This window comes from Scomber japonicus, chromosome 9 (assembly GCF_027409825.1).
Source record: "Scomber japonicus isolate fScoJap1 chromosome 9, fScoJap1.pri, whole genome shotgun sequence".
Classification (NCBI taxonomy): Eukaryota; Metazoa; Chordata; class Actinopteri; order Scombriformes; family Scombridae; genus Scomber; species Scomber japonicus.
In genome coordinates this window covers 26210973-26222993 of record NC_070586.1, presented here as the reverse complement: position 1 = coordinate 26222993, position 12021 = coordinate 26210973, and the positions used below count along the sequence as shown (strand labels likewise).

The following is a 12021-nucleotide window of genomic DNA, read 5'->3' as shown; positions in this document are numbered from 1 at the left end:
CTAGAGACGGTAAAAGTACACGTGCAGACAGACACAGGAAGTGAGTCACACACACTGTCAGTACCCAGTTCACACATGTCTGTATGTCCATGTTCGTCATACTCTGTTTCTCAAACACACACACACACACACACACACACACACACACATACACACACACACACACACACCTTCAGACAGTGACTAAGCAGCAGTGTATCCTTGAACAAGGTCCCTTGCATTACCTCAGACACAGACAGGCTTTGTTCAGCAGTGTCCTGAGCGAGACTGTCACTGCTAGTGACTCGGTTAACAGACAGACGGAGAGATAGATGAAGGTGGCATAATCGCTGGATACTTTCCCACTCCCACAGATGGGAAGCTTCTTCCATGCATCATCAAACCTGTCTCATTCAGTTACTACCTTGCTTAGTGAAGTGGATAACCCAGAAGTGTTGCTCTCTGTCTTGTCTTTACTATGTAATACTGGACAAAAAAAACACAATGGATGTGTTCAGCCCCTCTTGTAAATTAAGCTCTCTCAGACAATATGAATGGCAATGAGCCACAGTTAAAGAACTGCAAAGGAAATACATATAGTGCCTAAATGTTGTCATACAGTCAAATGAGAACATGAAGAAAATATTTGACATTAAAGAAACACTGCTGTGTACCTGCTCACTTGCCTCTGAGCTTTCACATCCTTTCACTGTTTCATTCTTCCCAATCTATCAACCCCAACGCCTCCTCTCCCCAGGAGAGCTGTGTTATGTGGGCCACTCCACTTCTTTGAGGCTCAGGTCCCCTGATGTAGCAAGAAAATGGGTCTTTTTTTGTCATGTAGTGCGGTGCTAACCCACTTCCCTGATCCAGATCCACTGAAGAAGTCCTCCATTGTCTTTATCTCATGACAGTCATAGATGATTACTGTTTGTTGAATGCCCTTTACTGTATCTCTCTATCTCTGTATACACACCTCAGCAGAGACCTTAACCTTAACCTGTTGGGCTCTGTGCTAACAGACTGTGAAACAAAACTTGGCTGTATCATGCCAAAAGTATCTTCTTCTTGTGAACATAAGACCCCCCGCTGAATACAGCTCGGTTAAACATTGACAAGAAGACACCCACACACGCAGATTCCAATGTGTGGTTTCGTTTACAGTCTACAACACTTGTTGTCAGCCCCCTTTGACGTATCACAGGGGGCTTAGAAAGATAAGAGGCTTTGTCTTTATGTGGGAAAATACCATTCTCTAACAAACATATTATGCTGGACAATTTCATTAATAGTTACAGATGCTTGCATGGCTGTAACTCTGTGCATTGGGGCTTATGAAACTCAAATTTATTTCTCTTTTTTTCTTGTAAAGATTAGTGTGAAAACAAAGGAGCTGGTTTGGTTCTTTTTTACACCCTAGTATCGCACTGGGTTTAAAAAAAGTAGAGCTTTTGTTTTTTGTTATATCCTGTGTTGCTATGCAAACCAAATATGTTGACGTTGAATTAAAGTTCAAAATATTGGTAGGATAGTTTCAAATAGGCAGTGAGAGGAAGATGGACTGTGGTGACTTTGCGCTGTATGTAAATCCATTACAACATTGTCTGCTCTAAATTTAGCCAGTAACTTCACCAGGGACAAACCATTAACCTTCAGTTCCACACAGTCATTAAGCTTGAAGAATATGGGGCATGACTGTGTCAGCCCACTTTACTACATCTTTTCTACTGTTCTTTCTATTCCAGTCTTTTCTCTGATTTCTTTTTTCTGAACAAAGAGCCTTTCATACCTTGCTCCTATACATCACATCAGCACCTGACACATTGTGAAATAAATGGAGTCAGGGCCTCTCTTTCATACAGGGCAATGCAGTCGATACTGAGGAATGTTGTGGTGTGTGTAGGGGGGTGGGGGGGGGGGGTAGGTGTGTTGTGCATGCCTCTTCCTGCACTGATTTGGACAATTGTTTTCATTTTGAGTAATCCTACTGAGTTACGAAGTGATGAGTTCAAGCTAAGTCACCCACAGTAGATGAACTGTGAGTAATAACTAATGATCCGCATGTGGTTGATGGATGATGGATATGAGTATTGTGTTGTTGTTCTTACCTCACACTGTGAGGACAGAACAGCAAAAAAAAAAGACAAAAAAGAAAAGAAAAGAAAAGGAAGAAAAAAAAGAAAGCAAATCATTTAGAGCAACACCTAAATTCTAAACTGTAGCTGAAAGAACTTGTTAATATGGCCGTTTTATGTAGTGCAGCTTGGCTGGGAGATCATTGGGTGTTTTTTGTGGAGAGGAGAGGGCAAAGGGGCACACCGCCAATGATGTTGCTCTCTGTGTTGATGATGCCGAGCAGGTGTTTGACTTTATGGGAGCAGATGGGTCTATTATGCATGTCTGCTTTCCCTGCATGCTGCATAGTGTACCAGTCTCTGCCAGCATGTGTTTTAATGTGTGTGTTGACTGGTCCTGGTGGCAGACGGTGTGTTGTCACTTCTTGTTGTATCGTTGTGTTCTTCCTGCTGTCTCAGCAATTATTTTTATCGCGTCTGTCTCTGGTTTTCCATTATTGCCTACCTCAAGAAAGAGAGTTTTGTTGTGTAAAAGTGATCAGCTTGTCTCGATGTTCACTCAGGTGGAATCGAATGCTTTATCATTCATATTGTAGGTAGGAAAAGTACTGTGGATTCCTCTATGAGCATGGCACAAAATATGAGGGGCAGACAAAGGAAACTGCTATGATGAAGGATTTCAATTTTGAAGGTTATAGTCACATTACCAAAAACATCCACAGCAGGTGGATCAAGCATGAAGCAACATTTGTCAGCAATAAAGGAGGCCTGCCAGTCTGCACTTTGAAATGTGAAGACACCAAATAATCAGCACCCAAAATGTGGGTGAAAAATGTGTTTCTGTGGAACTGGAAATTATCAATGGAATATACAAAACACTTTTTTTAACAGTGTTTGCAATGGTGATTTAGTTGCTTCATATCTAGTAACTATAATCTAACATGCTGTTTCGAAATCTTAATCTTCCAAAATGCTGTGTGTAGTACAGACTCACCAGGGGAATCTCCAGTTGAGACTAGACGAAACCAGACAACCAGACGAAACAACCGGACAACTTAGGGATTATGAGTACAGGCAGACAAAATACTCCGGTGATGTCATTTTTCTTCTAATAGATGTTTAAGAGAGGAAAACAACATTAAAAAACATTTTCACATATCATTTTCAACACCACATTTAGTATACAAGTAACAAGTGCATTAGAAAGACAAGTGAATTTTAAATATCTTATATCTTATTAACATTATTAGATGTTCTCACCTATGGTTCTCACTCCTTGCCAGCTAGGATGTAAAATATGTTATTCTTGTCAGTTTGAGATATGGCCCCTCCAGTGTCTTCTCTACAGATGTTTAGATTCTTATGGTAACTTTGCAGATGTTTAGATTTGTGGGATCTGTTTTACATTTTACCCAGACAGACTTTTACTACAAACGGGAGCCTCTTGGTGAGAGCTCTACAAAAAGCATTTATTATGGTCTGGCAGAAGTGACCCTGTGGCAAATAAAGTGTGGAATTTGATGTTTTTTTTTAAAAAGCCTGACTATTTATATGTGGCGCAAAGAGCTTTGTTCTGACTCTCTCTGTCTTGGTTTCACTCCTCACTGCTCTCTTTTATGTCTGTGGAGCTCACTGTCGTCATGTCTGGTTCAAAGTAAAAAAAAAAATACAGGCACGTTATCTTTTTGAACAAGTGTTCTCTGTGTCTTCTCATTTGAATTATTTAAGTTTAAGACTCACAAAATGATGTCATTATAATTATTTAGTAAAGCTATTTGCAGCCTTGCTGAGTGTGAAATTGTGTTTCAAGTGGTGTCTCATCAGGTTGTGTTGCTGCTTATCTTCTGCAGAGGGAGCCATTGCTCCATTTCAGATTATTCAGAAGCCCCACAATCCAACACATAGCTACTCTGCTGAGGTGTTGTCTGCACCCCTGAGGGTAGAAATCAATGGAGATGAATTGCCTAATGAGTTAATTTCTCTTTCACTGAGCTGCCTGCTTCTTCACAGGGATAAGATGCTGCAGTCTCTGGTGACTGGCTGAGGTATCATTCCTTCAAGTCAGCAATGATTCTGGGAAGCAGCCAGAATATTCTGCTTAATGCTGACATGTTGCTGAACTGTCTCTATAGGGGTGTATGTGTGTGTGTGTGTTGCCTTCATAGATAACAGCACAAGGGCCCATGTTGAGACCTAAGATGGGCCCTTAAACCAAGTGCCAAAACACACTCCCTGTTCTTTTATTGCTCTATCTCTGATGAGGCAGGCTACTCCCTCAGCTCTCCCAAGCCTACTCACAGATTCATGACACATGCATAGTTTTTTTTTCCAGTTGATGAAACCTTAAATTTCCAACATGACTCCAGTTTTGATCATCATCGTCATAACATCCCCCTGTATCTAATCTTAAAGTAGAATTTAAATCACTCAGAACTTACAGACTGAAACCGATACACCTAATAACAAGGTAGAGTGTCCGTGAGATTTACAATGTCATTACACCGTCTCTGTGCCTGAGTTATGACTGTGTAGCTGTCAGCGCAGGTTTTTCATGCTCTGTAACTGCGAACTGACCTCCGGGGGTATTTCTCTATGATACGTCTGGTTTCATAGCTCGTCACACACTACTGTCATCGAGTTGAGCAGATGTGACCCAGTCATGTAATTGAAGTTCTGTAATATTCCAAATCTATTAAGTCTGATTTTTTTATGAGTAGACTGAAACTGTCGCTAGTTTCTGTGTGCCCATTTTTACACTGATTAGAACATTTTTCTCTCCCTGTGACTTTGTACAATCACCAAAGGTTTCAATTTATCTTTCAGTTGCCCTGTCTGTGTTATGCAGATGTCTCTCTTTTTCTCTGTCCTTGCCCAAGCAACTGTCTAAAAGTGTATAAATGCACTGAAAGAAAGCTCTGAATGAAAAACTCCTATTTTATTTCTTTGCCGTCTGTGTGAAACAACAGGGCGGACGCTTGCTTGGTAGGCCATAATCAGACAGATGAACCGTCAGCTGCATTTGTTTAATCCTTTGAAAGTTTTACCATGGTATCATTTTCTGTATGTACGTGTCTGTGTGTGTATGTGATATGTGCACATGGTTCATAGTGTGTTTGTTTATAGAAGTTTATGCCTGGGTGTGTATGTAAGTGTAGGTTTATTGTTTGTGTAGATACAGTGTGTAAGGGAGTCATGGTGCTGGTGGGGTTCAGTTTTCAGATTGGGTCTCGATGACAGTCAAGGTCCTTTGTTGTGGTTTGGGGCCCGGCTGGCCTGGGGCCTGCTCTTATGTCTCCCTGCCCTGTTCTGCTGCCACACTGTGTGTTAGGCTGAAAACAGTTTTTAACCTTTAGCATAGACTCTGAAGATAAAAGATGGCGTTGTTATCTGAGGCAATAAGATGGTGGTGATTAGAGGTTGAAAATGACATTTTTGTGATAAACATCAGTCTGTTTGCTTTCTTAACACTCTAGAGTATCAGATGGATCTTCTTAGGTTTCTTGTTTTTTCTTTGGTAGACTGCCTGTCTGAACAATGTACGTACTCTTTATTTTGCAGCATAAGGAGTCTGGAGATAACAACGGATACTTTAAATATATTCCAATTTATTTTCTTATTCCTACAGGCAACAATAACATTCATTCCACAAAGCTAATTGCTGTAATCTGGGTAAGTCTGATGGAGCAGGAAACTTGACTGTACAGGTTTTAAACAAACCCCCAGGGCAGACAAACTTATTTGGAAGAGCATATTGAAGGTAAACACGGAAATTATTAACAAAACTCTCCATTTTAAATCTCCATCACAGTTTACAGACCGACTTCCAGGTTCAGTTTTGACCTTTGTCGCAGTTGTGCAGTGAAATGAAATGTCTGACGTTTCAGATGCACTCACTTTTGGTTTTATTTCCAAATAAAGCAGTTTAGAATATCTGGATAAGTTGTCCAGTTGTCAACAACCTGATGACAACTTATCTAACTGAATGTTTGTTTGTCTTACCTCATCAGACATATCTATTCTGTCTACAGATTAGTCATTGCAGGCAATAGAAGATGATGAAACTGCAGTGAGAATCTTTATTTTTTGTTTACTCTTTCACTTTACTTTGCCATTGACTTTATACAACAAATTCTGCCTTGTCTTGACAGCCCTTCCTTCCGTGCTCACTTAATTGCCCAAAACATTGCAGCAGTCCAACAGCTAAATATTGACCAAAAGCTGATGTTTAAAGAAGGAAAATATAAATCAGACTTTAGATAAATACACTTTACTCCACACAAACACCTGTCTGTCTGCCTCTTTGACACACCATCACCAGCTGACAGAGTAAACCTCAACTCCAAGTCCAGCATGTTTCCTCCAGCTGATAAGGTGCACGGACAGGAAGTCTTCCATATTCCTCCACACATCCGTTCAGAAACAAGAAATTGCACCGGCTATTGTCTTGAAAGAGGTTCAACCCCTACAGAACCTATTACGCAAAGGTCAGAAGGAGGGATTTTTTTTATCCTCATTTTGTAATCTTTTCATGGAACAAGTGATTCTGTCAGTGCTCTGTTTGCCAAGTCCTCCCTTCTCTCGATTAAACCTCAGAGTTATTGTTGGATTAACTGATTGTGTAATGTATTGGTTTGTACATCTGGCCCTGCTCCTATCAGACAAAGCCTTTTAGTCACCAGCTGATAATTGACTACCCAATCAATAGGTAATCACTATTTCACAACACAAAATCCTTGTCAGGTCTAAAGCTGTTTGGCCACTCCACTAACCACTAATCTACTGTCTCTGAATACCTGAGTTTACCTCATTCTCAGTGGCTCCTGGCCAACAAGCCGCAATCTCTCTGTTTGAGCTAGTCGCCTGCCTACCTGCCTCCCAATGTGCCCTGTCATTGAGATAATAACTGTTTGTTGTCTGTTTTTCTTCAGCCTTTAGGCTTTGTCATAAGGTGTCAGTCTATGTGTTTTATTGCAGGGAGATTTACCTGCGGCATGTTGTACTTAAGGACCTGGTGCTCATGTAATAAAGAGATTCAAGACAAAATAAATGGATTAAGTGACGCTCCTTGTTCATTCTTTAAGACACATACACATCCACCTACAAACAAGTGTTGTGTCATGCCCCTGGAAAAGAATAACAGACAACTCTGTATTACTTCATTAGGAAGTTAAACCTGTTTAAATCCAATTCAGTAAAGTGTGCAGGGTGTTTGAGGTCTTGTTAAGTGAATATTTTCCAGTTCAGTAGCATGCCAGATTGCCTTTTCAGGGGAGATTGACTGGATATGAATCTGCACACAGGAAATCTTAATACACACACACACACTCACTCACTCACTCACTCTCTCTCTCTCTCTCTCTCTCTCTCTCTCTCTCTCTCTCTCTCTCTCTCTCTCTCTCTCTCTCTCTCTCTCTCTCATACAGGAGTCCCAATGTTTTTGTGAGGACTCGTAACCCTCCCTCTGTGCATTAACCTCAGCTATTTCTCTTTCCACCTCAGGAACAATAAATCACTTTCTTACTGCGTGTATGTTGGTGTCTGCGAAAGATTAGCCGGGTGATTTAAACTCTCAGGGTGGAGGCTTTACTCGGGGAAATGACCCGGTTTGCTACTAGCACCCCCCTCCGAGTCCTCTCCCGTGAGGTGAAAGGGCTTTTACATCTCCTTTGTTTTCACTAGCTTTTCCCTTTGTAGAGGAGTATAGAGGACGTGCTTCAGTGTGATGAAGTGCCATACGGACACGTGTGGGGAGAGGGGTGGTTACAAAAGTCATGTCAAAGTGAAGGTATTATTTAAAACTTTCCTTTCCTCATAGGAGGGACCCCTTTGCTCATGTGGAGCTCTTGACATCAGTCAGTGATCTTATGAAAGGCCCTGGTCCATTCCGGTGTGTTTGTGAATAGGAGAAAAATGTATACGTTGTGCGCAATGTGACGCCGGTTTCCTGTTGAGGGGTCGGTTCTGTGGTTTGCGCATGCTTGGTCTCACCCTCGCCACAAGGAAGGATACACACACATGCACCCTCTCTCCCACACACACACAACATCTGTATCAGGTTCAGGATCTAGCGCACTGGAGAAGTGAACAGGATGAACGCTTGGGTCTCTGCACTCCTACTTCTCGAGCATGTTCTGGAGAGCAAAGGAAGATGAGCCATAAACCAGTGTTCCCAGAGGACTGAAGCTGAAACTTCAGAGGAGAGGAGTTTACAGCTGAAAGTCACATGGCGTCAACTTTGGGATGTTCTTGTTTTTGAGGACAGAGGAAAAACCGGGACTGATGGGAGAGTTGACTGGCCTTTCCTTGGCCTTACGTAGAAAGTGGTGTGAGAGTATTTCTTCAACAGCTTCCTGACATTTTTGTTACTTCTCATTTTTACACTTAGTGCGAAATTCAAGTGTCTTTTGGGGAGCCGGTGTTTTTGTTGGATGTGGTAAGAATTGCCAAGAGACTGAAATTAATATTTAAAGAGGCGCGATAAAAGATTGAAATGGTCTGTGACACTGGTGTTCTGTGCTATAAAATATGTATTTGATTTTTGCCAAACGCTTGTGACCCTGTGACCTACTAAAGTGTATCTTTCCATTACATTCTCCAAATTTCGGTGCTTTCAAATAATCAGCTTTTAACAGCAGCACACACATCTGGATTTTTCAATTCTGTTATAAAACATTTATTTAAAAAAAGATTTTAAATAAAAAACATATATATTGGGTGCCATAATATCACTATTTGATTCATTTGAATTACAACTTTTAATCCCCGCACAGGGGGACTGGAGAAACAAATTAACGGTTTTAACAAATGAAATCAAGTCACAGCAGCTGTGCTCATTTATTTTAGAGTTGAAACGATGATTGTGACTCAACTTCACTGCTCAAAATGAGCATATTTGTTCCCCACTGAGTGAGATTGCATCTCTGTGTGTTGTGTTTCATTCTTGCCTCCCCTCAGCGCCAGTTGACACGGTTGTAATTTCTCCATTTATTAAAAAGAACAAAGCTCCCCACCCTGTTATGCATGTGTGGTGGCGCGGTATTTGCTATTTGTTTGTTTAAAAGGGCGTGGGGGCTGCTACAGTAATCTCTCTTCCCCTTACCCCGTTTCTTCTTTTTTAAGTTCATTACCATCACCAGAGGCGCGTTGTAGGGGTTAATTTAGCGCCGAGTTGGGGCGCGTCAGGGCGCACACAGTGGACTAGTTGTGCCGATCACTCCCGCAGAGGCGATGCCCTTTTGTGGAGGGGTCTCTTGTCACACAGAGGACAGACGGCATTCACAATCGGGACACATGGACACAAAGAGAAGAACTGCGTTTAAAAGGGTCCATTCTTCCCCCGCTGCCGCTGGGTGTTGACTGTGGGTGTTTGAGAGGATCTTTGTTGCCCGAAGAAAAGTAGAGAGGAAGAATACGCGCCGTGAACGAGTTGGGGGGATTTTTATGGACAGGGTTACTACAGCAGAGCCCATGCTGTCATCCACTCCACCTCTGTCTGCCTTCCCGGAGCGACTAGTATTCTTTTGGACAAGGAGCGGAACTTTTATGGATTGTTTTGCGCACTGACTGTAGCCTACTACAAGACTCGACTATAAGGAACACTGTCATAATGAACTTTCTCTCTCGGGTACCTGCGGGGTAGCGGTTTAATCCCGATAATTAACTTTAAGAGGAAATCATTTCTGGATATATCTTATTAAAGGATGCCAGTTGATAAATTCGCAATCATGGAGGACAAACTATGGATATTGGAGGACCTCAATATGATGTACATTCGTCAGATTGCTCTCAGTTTGCAGGTAAACGTTTCTTCCTTTTCACCATCTCTTCTGCACGTTTTCTTGCCTATATTTGAGCTGCTCTCACCAGTTTTGAACAGTCTTAAAGCTGTGGAGTGTGTCAATGAAGTGTCACCCAGGAAATAAGTATGCGTGTCTCCAACTTTTACCTTCTTTCTCTTGATTGATAGATTGCCCAGCCTAAGTATAAGCAGTCTAATAACTGAATTGTCTAATCTATTTACAGTAATGCTTGTCCTCCTAGAGTACAGTGCATCACTGTGTTAGCTAGATCAGTCTGCAGCTGTGCCTTGGTGTGCTGTGAAGTTTACAGAGGGCTTGTGTTGAAGACTCTTTTCTATGTGACAAACAAGTCGAGCTGACACTGGTGTGGTCTCTCCCTGTACAGATGGCAAAGCTCTCACTGACAGCAAACAGAAAACAACACTGCATGCCATCCATCTCTCCCCGTCTCTCCCCTTCTGGGGTTCACACACAGTCCACAGCTGCACATATGGGCCTCATAAGTCCCAGTGGGAGTGTGCATGTGCACATGTGTGTGCAGGCTAGTATTGTGTTCTGAGCGACACAGAGAAACATGACAGCACTTAGCATTAATGCAATGTGCCAAATATGCACAATATCTGTTCCTCTAACAGATACAGAGGAAATAACTGAAGCATATCTCAATCTTACAGAGCCAAATGAAGAGGAGACACAGGGCCATTGGAGATGTTACATATTTCTCCATGGGGAATTATAATATACTTTATTTTCTGGCTCCACAATCTGAAAAGATAATGCCTGTCTGTGCTGCAGTTATTCAGAGGTGTAAAAAACTTGCTCATTGGTGACTGAAATTTAGTCCAGTAGGCCTTCAGCTGTGTGACACAGGGGTTGTGCAGAGATGTGTCACCCCTGCTAACAGTTTGGCACCGTTTTCATGCATGAGGTATATCTTACCAGTGCCAAGTACATCAGAGCATGCCAAGTGGTGTCTTCGGCTTTTATCACATAAGGGGGGATTCATGACTATAAAATGACACGCACATATCTACCAACTTAAGTTTGTGTTTAGGCTAGTCTACCCTTTTTCTGAGATGTTAGGATCTCTTTTAGAAACTTTCATCAAACTCCAGAGCCACTTGCGTTGGAGGAAAGTGTAAAAGTGACTTTCCTGAAGCTTTAATGCCGCCTGTAGTTTGAAATGCAATGTGACAAACAAGCAATCACGAGGTATTTCTTACCAACAATTTGATTGTGCACTAATCAACTTATTAGTTCCTGACACAGGGCCTCCTTTGATGGATTAACTTGTTTTGCTCACACATGAAAGTGGTGATGTCTGTATATTGAATCTAGGGCATTATGTTGGAATGTAGATGACATTTTTGTCTGAAAACTTTGCAAATTTAAGCATTTTGTTGTCTCATTCCCATTTGTGTTTCTGTTAATGCAATTGCATGGACAGGAATGTGTGATAAAAAGATGGTGATCCCTTCTTTAGCCCTGTGGGAAAATGCTCTTGTCAGTTCTCGTCCTCTGAGAGTTGAGAGGTCAGGGTCGGTCGCAAAGTAGCATTATCCTGCAATAGATTTAGATTTTTGTTAGATACAAAGTTGTGCTCATCTTCAACTCAAGTATTTTTTCTGTTTAACACTCACTCACTTGCTCACTTGTTTGCTCACATGCTCATTCTTGCTCCCTCCCCCCATGTCTCCTCTGCCTGGGTGGGTTTATGAGACAGGGATTCTTTGTATGTGGCTTAGCTGCACGGCCCACAGTCCAACTGTAATTTCAGTTTGCTGGGGATGGGTTTTTTTTTGCTCCAGGGTTTTTCATAAACGTCCTGTTGGTTCATCACAAATTGCAGTTATTAAAACCCTTTCCCCCTCCTTTTGTCTTTCCCTGTGGCAACATATATCTGAAAGCCACTCCCACCCCATGCACACATACCTTTATAACATCTACTAAACTGCACCTTGTTGGTTACTTTTTCATGTGCACGTAATCTCAGAAGATATGAATGCAGGTCATTTAAAAACAAAATTAAAAACTAAGAAAATCATATATGTTTTAAGCACTGAGGTTACAACATTTCTCTGGCATGTATACTTGCTGTGTCAGGAGGAGTGAGGGCAGCCATTGTGCTATTTTTCAAGCTCAGTAGGATGTAACTTTTCTGCTCTCTG

General features: G+C 41.7%; 1 protein-coding gene across 2 annotated transcripts in view; it reads left to right on the top strand.

Annotated features, from left to right (window-relative positions):
• rtkna (rhotekin a) overlaps positions 1 to 12021 on the top strand; it is a 56942-nt gene that overhangs the window by 6877 nt on the left and 38044 nt on the right. The window contains exon 1 of one of the 2 annotated variants that reach the window (XM_053325071.1): positions 9450 to 9850. The exons of the other annotated variant lie outside the window; for it this stretch is intronic. Coding sequence (XP_053181046.1) covers positions 9755 to 9850 — 96 coding nt within the window. The 5' untranslated portion in view covers positions 9450 to 9754. Of the gene's footprint in view, positions 1 to 9449; positions 9851 to 12021 lie in introns of those variants that run through there. 2 annotated transcript variants of the gene reach the window in all.